The 11691-nt window shown below is 39.4% G+C and overlaps 1 protein-coding gene across 1 annotated transcript; it reads right to left on the bottom strand.

The window, feature by feature from the left end:
- Positions 1-2335: 2335 nt before the first annotated feature.
- On the bottom strand, positions 2336-4153 carry LOC134866320 (C-C motif chemokine 19-like). The gene is made up of 4 exons (XM_063886424.1): positions 3995-4153; positions 3785-3905; positions 2882-2959; positions 2336-2775 (listed from the first exon to the last, which is right to left on the bottom strand). The coding sequence occupies exons 1-4, from the start codon at positions 4074-4076 to the stop codon at positions 2631-2633; spliced, it is 426 nt and encodes a 141-aa protein (XP_063742494.1). The 5' UTR covers positions 4077-4153; the 3' UTR covers positions 2336-2630.
- Between the last annotated feature and the right edge of the window lie 7538 nt (positions 4154-11691).

Consider the following 11691-nt stretch of genomic DNA (forward strand, 5'->3'; position numbering starts at 1 on the left):
TGACGCAAGATTGCGTCGAGTGACTAGCACATGATGTTGATTATTGCTGAAATCAACAGAATCTCCAAATCCATCATTACTCATTAACTAGCTTAATAAAGAATGTTACTGCTAATACAGTTTACTATTAAGTCCCAGCCATCACTCCATTCATTGTATTTATATGTTTTTTAGTCTAGTTCACCTTGTGTATGGACCCTAGAGGTGTGCAGTGTATCCCAGCAAGCATTGAGTGAGAGGCTGGGAACAACTTGGACAGGGTGTAATCCATCACAGCTGACGTTTATAGACACATTGACAAAAACAGACACATTTCCCTAATCCCCTTAACTTGTTATCTTTATAGTGTGGGAAGAAAAACCCAGAGGAAACCAACACAAACAATATACACGTATGCAAACTTCAGACAACATTAATAAAACAACATGAAATTGATATTTGCAAAAAATGTAATATACGTAAGAAGATCAAAGCAGTTTTTTTGTCATCTCTACATTCATATATTGAATTTAACTTTGAATTATTTGTTAATTGTGGTGATACAAGTGTAAAAGCTGTGGCCTACTCTGAGTACTGAAGTCAGCCCAGTCAATGTTGTGATGAAATAACAAAAAAGGGAAACGGATGACACCAGCATCATCCAAGTGTGTCCTCCACCCTCATACACACACATTATGTAGAAGGTGCTCAGACGCAACTCATCCGCTCAGTTTGCCCTGCTTCCTTTTTTTTGGGTATAAATACTGGAGGTCCGGTTCAAGAAAAATCAGTCGCCTCCATCATCTAGATCCAACACTGAGCTTCTGCAAAGACTCTGGATCATCTCACGCTCTAAAACATGCAGCTGTGCATTAGAAAACTCGCATGCCTGGCTTTCCTCGCCCTGGTTCTGGCAATGACCGCAACGGCCGATGGTAAGTCTCTTTTCTAAGATCCTGCACCTTAGTTTAGGACTTGCCTACTAAATCTGGAAATTGTATCAGGCCATGCATGTTTCAAATGGCTGACTTTTGATTAAAATGTAGGCCAACAACCAACTGCATTTGTTCATATTTGATGCGGCACATTCAAGAGATGTATGCTCATAACAAGCAATCATTTATTGTTTTCTGAATCAACAGAAATGAAGATAATCAAGTGCTGCACCAAGGTTGGTACTGAGAGGATCACTGCTCCCATCTTGGGCTACAGGATTCAGAGGAAGACCGCCTCATGTGTCAGCGCTGTCATGTAAGAATGATTTACTTATTTTATTAATCAGAAAGTGGTATACAGTTGAAAGTTGAGGTTATTTATGTTTGAAGGTTTTTATTGATCTTTTCTACCTTTTTCCTTCCAGATTTGAGACCACAGAGGGAGTGGTCTGCAGCCACTGGAAACAGGGCTGGGTGAGAAACAGGATCAGAGAGCTAGAGTAAGTAGGCCTTTGTCATCTCTCAGTCTTAAGGACTGAACAAGTTTGCTTGTTGGTTGCTATAGACAAGATGTATCAACTCTGCTGATATTTTAACTGTGACCTCTTGTTTGTGTGTTTTACAGGCAGGCCCGCAAAGCAAACACCACAAATGCACCGACAACCTCCAGCACTTAAAAAGGAGTCCCCAGTATCATCAAATATATCTATGGCAAATAGTCTTGAATACTATAAAATATTTAAAATGCTTTGTAATTTTATTGTAGGATATTTAATATTTATAATTAGTGCTATTTATGATTTCCATAATTTTCCTTTTTATTATCAAGGCCTAGCAGAGATAAGCTGTGACAGTTGTCTGTTGTTTGCTTTAAAAAATAAAGAAATGTTCTTGTGTTTAATCGAGAGGTGTCATTGTGATTGTTTGATATTGGATATATGAGGCAGCTTTGCTTATGAAACGATCATAAAAAAACTTAATGATGTAGCTGAGAGAGGCTCAGTTTCTTACAGATCGATTGTGCCATCTAGTGGGGACCTGAATTAACTTCAGGACAGTTTGTATCATAAGAGCGTGTCATTGAGGAAGTCACCTTGTCTGACTAGAGCAGCAACCCCTCAGGGGTCTGATCTTAAATAGCAGATGAGGCTGCCTCCTGTCAGTCAAGTCATGCATTTGCATGAGCTCGAAGGCAGGACAGCTCATAGAAAGTTTCAGACACCTCGCAGCAGATGTGCTGGCAGCATCCTTTTCTGCACCAGGCACGTATGTCATGCCACAAAAAAAGACCATGCAGAGAGCCGGCTATGAGATTAGATAAAGGCACTCGTACTAAAGATTATTACAGTTAGAATTGCTGTCTATATTGAAATCTTCAATAGTTGTTGTTTGATTAAATGAATAAGACAACAATGCTGAAATGCTTACAAATACATATTTTTTTAATGAGACTTGCTAATGTCATGATTTAGCACATTCACTGGATTAAGCAGAAGAGGTTAAAGCAGGCAATAAAACAGCATATTCCCAAAAGCGTGATGAAAAAAACTAAAAACATTTGCTAAGTGGCTAAGCACATAATCTACTTTAATTATCTCAAAAAGCTGTTTGTCTAAGTTATGACAACATGCACACTCCATATGTTTCAGCAAGTGAAAGTAATAACCATGTTTTACTTTTGCAGAAATAATATGTTAAATGTTCCTGATTTTGCTATTAGAAGTCCTCCGTAGTGTATGGGAAGGTTTCTGTGGTACTGACAAAAGATCCACCTTCATTCTTGAACGCAGGGCTTACAGTTTTCCTCATCGCAGTTTTACTTGCAGTAGAGTCGGTCTTGGACATCTTCTTCAGTTTTGAACTGTAAAAAAGTAAAATGTATTAACTTGATTAATTAACTATTAGTTTTAAAGTACATATTCAAATTGAAACAAGTTGATATTTAAAAGTGAGTAGGAGACTCGTACCTGAGTAATTTAAGAGTCTTCCTCACCCACCCATCCTCCTGCGTCGCACATATCTCATTCTTCGTGACCGTGTAGAAACTACAATAGAGAGAAACATTATCAGACACACACATGGAGCATTGTATTGTAATTCAGTGTTCCCGAGTCATAGTATTGATAACATGTTTTGATAATTGTGCCTGTTTGATAATTGAGTTCCAGTGGGGATTAATTATTGGAGAAATATTAATACTAAGTTAATATTAATTACATTTCTTTTAAGTTTTTCTACATAAGCATTGTTTGATTTTCAACAGTGTATCATATGCAGTGTTAAAAATGAGTTAGAAAAAAAAGTTATTTTTCTGACCGACACAATTACAGAGCTTAAATTATAAAGCATCAAAAGCTGTAGGATTTATAACATGAAATATAAAAAAATAATAAGGTGTACTAAGTGTCTTATCAAGTCAGTCCCAGCTTTTCGGTAAATATTCAAAATGGATTGAAGTTTGATACCCAGCTCTTGTTTAATTGGATTTTTGTTAATCTTAACGTCTAGACAGCTTGCTTAAAAATAATTTACAAACAGCATTTATAGAGATATGAACAGATCAAACAGCTGCCTTTTCATGGAGTCATGAAATCCACAGTAATTAGTTTTGATGGTAAAATGTTGTGGTAGACTAGATCAAAATTAATGGTCTATTTTTTATTGCGGTATATTCTGCAAAACCAACATTAGTACCACATGCCACAAAACAATTAGCAATATCTTTTAAATATTTTTGGAATATAGCCAATCGGTGCATTTTATTAGACATAACCAACCCTCCGTAAAACAGTCAGGTCAACAATGAAATTCAAATATCATCGTTGTGAGTTCTGATGGTTTAGTGTTAGTGTAGTTTGAGTGAGTCTTACATGATCGCATCGATGTTGCAGTTTTCCTTGGTGGTTTGCTCTCTGTAGCCTTTTATACGCTGGAACGGAACTGGCTTCCTATTGTATCTCCTACAACAGGCTTTGCCCGTATGGGTTCCCACTGGGCACAAACACACACCACAAAATTAAAAAGCAGTTCAGCTTCAAGTCCCAACATAATGTACTGAATTTATAGTCAAATAAACTTACGGGCAGTTGGAGCTGGACCGAGCAGGCCCAGGATGAAGCAGAGGAGGACTGCTGTCACGGCGATCATACCTCTGGGAGCCATGTTAATGTGCAGAAAGTACAGCAGAGATCTTCTAAATAAATAACCTCACCCACGTATAAAGTGTATGTATACTTTTGGTTCCAATTTTTTTTTTTTCGTGGCATGTGGTTGCTAAATTTAGGACAGGAAGCCCACTGTTGCATCATAGCATCACCACATTTGCACCCATTGCACATTGATAATAAAAATTAAGCATCTATTGTTCCATTATGCAACGCACGTTATCTACCTAGCACATTTCAAGGCAATTCAAAGTGCTGTTCATAAAAACCTTAAAAAGCATCAAGACATGGTGCAAGAGCAACACATTATAAAACTAAATTTAAATACATTTAGAATGATTAATTAACATTGCGTGGAATAAAAGAAAACGAGCTACAGTGAAATAGAAAAAGACATACAAAATACAAGAATAAAAGTTACAGTACCGTTTAAGATGTAATGAAAATCAACTTGTACATTTGTTTATGTGGGCATGTGAGAGTACAGAGGAGCTGGCGCACTGATGCATATGGTTTATGCAATCTCCTCGGGCTCTCATCTATATTTATGGTTTTTGGTTCATAATTGTGCTGTGAAGTCCCTCATAGATAGCAAAGCAGATTCTAATCGTTACACTTTCTTCGCTTCATTTCAATTCCTCCAAAGCTTCAGCATATAGTTGCATATTTATCTCTCAGTGCATATGTCTGCATAATTACGCTTGAATGAAATTTGTTCCATAAGCTATTGTCCTCATCTTGCTTCATATATTTTCTAGTGTTGACAAAAATGAAAAATATCCATATGTAATATCCATATTCATAATTTGACATTTTAGCTTAAAGCTGGAATGTTTTACGTAATCAGCAATTTTAAGATTGTTTTGTGGTGAGAATGATGGAGTACGAGAGGTTTGTCAAAAATCCCCCTTCCTTGTTAGCATGACCTATTTAGTTTGCAGAAAGCTGACGACTCCAAATCTTGCTCAGCTGACCTAGATAAGCACAACATCTGCAAGTTGTAAACGCTCTATAGTGAACTCTACGACTCATAAAATGCATGTTCAAGATCTAAATGAGTAGTTGTAAAAATCAACGCCTCGTGTTCAGTAAAATACTGTGAAATATTCTTGAATATATTCATGTATGCGGAGTGACATAGTGTTTTCTGTTTCCCGGTTTACACTACTTACAGTATGTTATTGCATGTAGATATTTTGCCAGGCAATATATAAACACTAAAACTACACTGTGGCATTTAGTGTCATTTTACATTCTTCAGAGTGACACTCAACTGATCCTTGAAGGAGGAATCTATTTTTGATGCCCTTTTCACAAAAAAATCAAGAGCGTGAAGGCCAGAAACAGATTAGGGCCACTACAGCTGATGGGGATTCAATATGTCTTGCTCAAGGGCTCTTCAGAAATGCAGATGCTTGCTGTCATAGCACAGAGACAGCTGGTGAACCTGCTGCCAGTTAAATGAGTCCCCTAACTCTCACCACATGTAGCTATGATTAATAAGTGTGTGCATGCCACAAATGTGTGGATTTATCATCTCCTGCGCCCACAGACATTAACGGGAATGACTAAACATAATAGCAACTTTTTTCCTTTAAATTGAATGCTCCTTTGAATCTAAAGGAATTCCTTAGAGTTATTAAGAGGAAGGAAATGAGCTGAAGTCACAATTTACTCCAGCTTTGGGTTTTATAATGATTGCAAATAACTGCCATAAGAAAACTCAACATTTTAGCTGTATTATTTCTTTCCATGTAGATAGATTTTCCAGATTAGAATAGTAATGTCATGAGTATATTAGTATTTGGTTTATATTGTCACACTATATTATAATATTGTTCTCGTAATTAAAAGCACAGTCATCGCCTCGTCTAATCTAGTAAGCCTCAATTAGTTTCAAGTGCTCAGAGCTTTGTCATTTCGTGACAGTTTTAGAGATCATGAATCATTATTATGTTCTCATTATGACTTGCCTGACTTGTGCCCTCCTTGAAACCTCCTCTGTCCTAACACTTGGCAGTCAGTCCCTCATGCCTCATTTTAGCACATCGCATAAACCACTTCTGATGGTGTCCAGCAGCAGTTTGTTTTACCTTCACCCATAAGGGGGCAGTCTTGGTATTGGCCACAGATCGATCTCAAGCAAGACATAATGAATGGATGTGAATTGAATAACTCACACACGCTGAGTATCTGTCACAACATTTGGGAATTGCGTGAAATCCAAATCAGGTAAAAATAAGATGGTTTGAGTGCTAATACAATAATGTCAGCAGCAGTGACGCAGTTAAATCTTACTCAGCAAAAGTGAAAGTTATTATCCACGCCCACAGCAAATAATATTCAAACATTGTGTCACTGAAACAGTAGGATACATTGTTTTTACAAGTTTAGGAGGAGTTTTTACCCTGGCTTCAATCTATTTTCTTTCTGTTTGTTTTTGCTTATGTTTGTGTGAACTCTTGAGACTACTGATAAAGAGAAATGGTGACATGATGAATTGGTCGATCGTCAGGTTTGACAGCCTTATCCCTGCTAATCCTCCATATAAAACAGCCTCTTATCCTCATCCTGTCTTTCTTCAATGAAGGACACAGCAACAAACACGATCATACACCCTTCTTTGAAGTTACAGCCCTACTTCAAATGGTTACTCTCATTATTGATTAGTGCAATTTGTTTAAATTGGTAAGTTTAAATTGAGGGTTTGATAATAAAATCAACAACATTGTTTAAAATGAATCAATCCCAGATTTGTTTTCAAAAATGTAATAATAATCATTAGTTGTTTTATACTAAAATGCCAAAAAAATCTGATTCACCACTCTCCATTGTTTTTAATCACTGAAAATGTACTATTTATAATTTTGAACACTTGGACTGTTGGGTGAACAAAATTAACAACCTACTTAAAATGTCCCCTTGAAAAAGAACTGGCAGATTCACCAATCGTGAAAATAATCATTGCAGCCTTACAGCGTCTTTAAAAAGTAATATCTGAAAACAAATATCTCAGTTAAAAATAGAGTTTTCTCTCCACAGAAATTCAAATTTTCAAGCTTTGAAAAGGGGGAAATCAATAAACCCATGTTTATTCTTTCAACTTAAAAAAACTAAAAATGTGGCTCAATATTGGCACATTTTTACCATAGCGACTGGATTGTCCATTTATTAGCAAACTGTTGACTATTATACTTCAGATGCAGCTGACATGCGGGCTCATTTGCATGTATTCATAACACTCCATCAAACTGAGGGGAAATCCTGATCTGGGTGATCATTCTGTGATGGTTCTTTACTACGAATGACTCTTTTAACACCAAATGTCATTGTTATTCAAAACATATTGGGTTGAGCATCTTTAACAGCAGTTAGTAGTTTTTAAAAAAAATATTCATTGTTAATGTGCTTCAGCACAGTCTCCCAACAATCTCTTAGAAACCACTTCTCGTGCTTTGTCTTATTTTTACAGAAGCTGATACTTCATTATCAAAGGCTAACATGCATTTTAATAAAATGTTCTTATTATGCTTATTTTTGAGCAATTCCAACATTTTGGCCAGTGCGTTTGCTTGAGGGTACGTGTGAAGCAACCTTTTTCTCCTCCTGGGCCCCTCGCCATTTTTTAGACGCAAACTGGTCGACAAAGGGCAAGACAAGGAGGAAGGGGAGGGGAGAGGAGGAAGGGCGAGGTTAAAAAGAGAGGGGGTCACCATTGAGTTGTCCACCCACACAAGGCCCCCTCTGGTCACCTGCGTGGGCTTGGGCCAAAAGAAAGGCGAGGATGCGCAAACACACAAAAAGAACAAAAACGACAGCTTCCTAACCCCAGATGTCAAATGTGGCAAAAGGAGCTTGGATAAAAGTGTTTTAAATTAGCAAGAAACTTCCTCAAAACAACAGTATGGGGCATTATCAGTATCCGTAAAAGCACTTCACAACAGAGTAAAGTTTACGCAGCGAGGGAGGCGAGATGAAAAAGCTCTCAAAGCACTTGGCTGTGGCATGATCTTCAAAAAAAAAATCCCTGTTTATCATAATTAGTATTGTTCCAGACTGTCAAACCCGTGAGGCACAGAAAACAATGCACTCTTCAATATTTTATTGAGGAGTTATGTTAAATTGCTTGATGTATAATTATTTGAGCCTGGCGAATTTGTCCTCACCGTCTCCTCCTACATCCCATCTGGCCTGTGTGTCCAGAGTGTGGGTGACTGAAGTAGCTGCAGGGGGGGGTTATGAAGAATTATTATGGAGAATTATAAGAAAACTTGTGATGTAACATTCTGAGTTGCGCTTCTGCTGTTCAAGCCGACACTGTGACATCCTCGGCCTTCAACAGAATGAATAGTAGAAGACGAAAAGAGGGGAAAATACAGACTTAAAGGACCTGTGACTTTAGGAAGCGCTCCGAGGTATTTCAGTCTGGCAGAGCTAACTCTTTGCCATGGGAGACTCTGGAGGATACAGTGAGCCAGAAGAGGTGAGGAGAACTGAGGGAAAGAGTGTAGAATGGTAGAAAGAGGAGTATTTTTAGGGTGGTCTGTTATCTGCTGAGACGAGGGTGTGTGGTATCACAGCCGGGTCACAATGCTGAAGGGGAAACTGCAAAGACTGTCCGCCGAGACTGCAGATAAGGAGGAACAGAACAATGAGATCTCTCTCTGTCTCTCACACTCGCACGTCCACACAGGCCCACTCATAGTCTGTAACCACATCCACAGGAAAAGACAAGCTTCACTATCACGTCCTCTCAATGAAACTCTCAGACGTGTTCAAGATCACTTGTGAGTGGAGCCTCTGAGCTCCACGGGTGACTGGAGAGGGGGTACTGCTCAGGTGACTGAGACACAACACCAACATTATTGTAAAATCTCTTCACAAACTATTTATCTCTTTCTTTCTCGTGCTCTCGCGTTTTTTTCTGCCTCTCCTGTAAAGTAGCGTTCTGAAGAGCCAGCAGAACAGATGGATGGAGAGAACATCTCATCACTGACACCATGTTTATGCAATCACACACACACACACACATATACACACACACACACACACACACACATACACACACACACACACACACACACACACACACACGCACACGCACACAAACACAAGCGTACGCTCTGAAGCAAGATGCTGATTGAAATTTCTTCAGTAATCAAAGTAAGCACATGATGCACGACGCACGCACACACACACTCACAAACACACACACTTTTAGTGTCTTGGTGTTTTTGATGAAACCTTCTGTTCGCTTCTTCGTTTGTTTATACCGAACACACGCGTACATAAACACAGACGCACATCAACTCGCGCGCACACATGAATTGAGTAATTTGCCAGACTAGCAGCTGTTATGGAGAGAACTAACGGGACGCCTCTGACATGCTAATGACCCAAAGAGTCAAACCACACACACTCATACCGTGCAGATTTAGAAAATCTGACTATTATCCATCATATAACCCAGAGAGTATCAGTGAAGTGGCATGAATATTAAATGGTTTTAGCTCCCAGTTCGATGTATCTACTCTGTGTAGGACTGCGAGCCAAATGAAAAACTAACTCGCTCCAGGAATATCTTTGTGAGGCTTCGAGGGAAGATCCTTTCTCAGCACCCAACACCCTCCCTCTACACCACCATCCACCCACCGAATCAAATGCTCACTGGCAATGCGCTGCTCCTCATCTCTTCTCTGCATCTTTTGTTCATCTCCCACCCACACACCTACAGTCCCTCTGGCTTTTCTCTTTACACTCTCACACAGACGCACGCATTAACATGTGGCTTCTTTGTATGTGCTTCATTTATTTCTTCCCTTCCTGTTCGCTTCGTAACTATTAGACGATTGGAGTTTCTATATATGTATGAAAGTAGGTTCACATGTTTGAATATACCAAAATTAAAAGGCCTAATTTGGTGCTTTACAATACAGATGTGTGGGCAGCAGCCATCTGGGGCCCCAAACGGAACAAAAAGTATGTGTGTGCCGATGTGTGGTTTTAGGACCAAGGGCCAAACTTAAAGTAGGGATTCGAGGCTAGGGGCCCGTTGTGGAAACCCCCTCCAGAGAGCTGGGAATCTCAGGGGAGAGTGGGAAAAACATCCCAACGGTCATCAATCAAAACTTTGGTGACACAAATGACCTGAAACAAGAGACCGTTCTCCATCCATGTCACTGTGCCCTCTCCGCTCCACAGCCATGTCCCACCCACCTGCGCCGCTGCCCCATTGGTCCTTGCCGCACGCTGCCCGATGGGATTGGATCAGCGGTCCCCGGGCGAAATCGTGATCCCCTCTTGGCTAATTGGGTCTTTGTGATTGCGCAGTCTGTCGTGTTGCTGGGGGAGAATGAAACGTGAAAACGGTATTATGGTGGATGGGGGAAGAGTGGCAGGTCGAAGTGGGGAGATCGTTTTTGGCGTTTCAAAGCGCCAGATGCTCTTCCTGGGTCCATTATGATGCCTTACAGGGGATCGAGATGGTTTCGGCGTAGCAACTGTGAAGACACAAAGCGAGATGGAGACCGGCCGAGATGAAGACTCACACAAGCACATACATGCAAATGTGGACTCTCACCATTTACATTTGCAATCACATATAGTTCACTGTTTAAAACACTTTACGTGAAATGAGCCAAACACTTGCTACTCAGTGCTTTTGGTTAGTCAATTTCAACAAAAGTTATCAGAACTTACCTCTGTACATGTTGAACAAAGACAAAACAAAGTGAAGCATACCTCAGTTTCTTATTTTGTGGTTAAAATGTACAATAGTTTTGGGGAAAACCCCACTGTATCCAAATAAATTAAAATATTTACTTCTTCAAGCTGGGTGTCCATTGTGAGTAATTGTTCTCCAAAGTCTTTGAGAGAGGGAAAGTGTAGGCGGACGGGTCATGAGCCTGCTCTTTGTCTGTGCCACCCTGTTTCATCACGAAGCCCTAGTCCTGCGCCTTGTTACTAAATAATTAGGTTGTTCTTCTTCTCTATTGTGTTCATCACGTGGGGTTTATAGATCAAAATCATAAAAAAATACAGTGGAGGGATGGTAGTTGGATCTTTGAAACTCCTTGCTATTATGTTGTTGGCTCTAAAATATCCAACAGACTGGAAAAGCCATGACCATATATTGGTTTTTTTCCCCCCCCAGCAATGATCAACAGGTGGCGCTGCAGTCACACTCTTCATGCCCGTCAGGACAAAGAGATCCTTCAGCCTTAAAGCAAACAAATCCTTTATCAGGAAATTGTTACACATTTATGTTTTGGTATTCATGTTTGTTCTTTTTACTTGACTATGTGACGTTTGTGACCCCCTGCCTTCTGGCCCCTTTCAGGGTTATCACTGCTAAATGTCACTTCTGATGTGCAACAAAGACTATCTGCAGGAGTTGTGCATTTGTTAACTGTATCCTCTGATATTTACCTTAGATAAGTGGTTGTGAAGTGGGGGTTTACTTTCCGTTGTTCAGGAAATCAATTGTTATCCTGGAAAATCAAGGAGAAATGTCAACATTATTTAATGTATTATATTACAGGAGGTTATGAGCAAAGTACGCTATTACTTTCTAGCGTCCCCTTTTTGAATCCCTAGAGCTTACACATATAAAT

Source organism: Eleginops maclovinus, chromosome 6 (assembly GCF_036324505.1).
Source record: "Eleginops maclovinus isolate JMC-PN-2008 ecotype Puerto Natales chromosome 6, JC_Emac_rtc_rv5, whole genome shotgun sequence".
Lineage (NCBI taxonomy): Eukaryota > Metazoa > Chordata > Actinopteri > Perciformes > Eleginopidae > Eleginops > Eleginops maclovinus.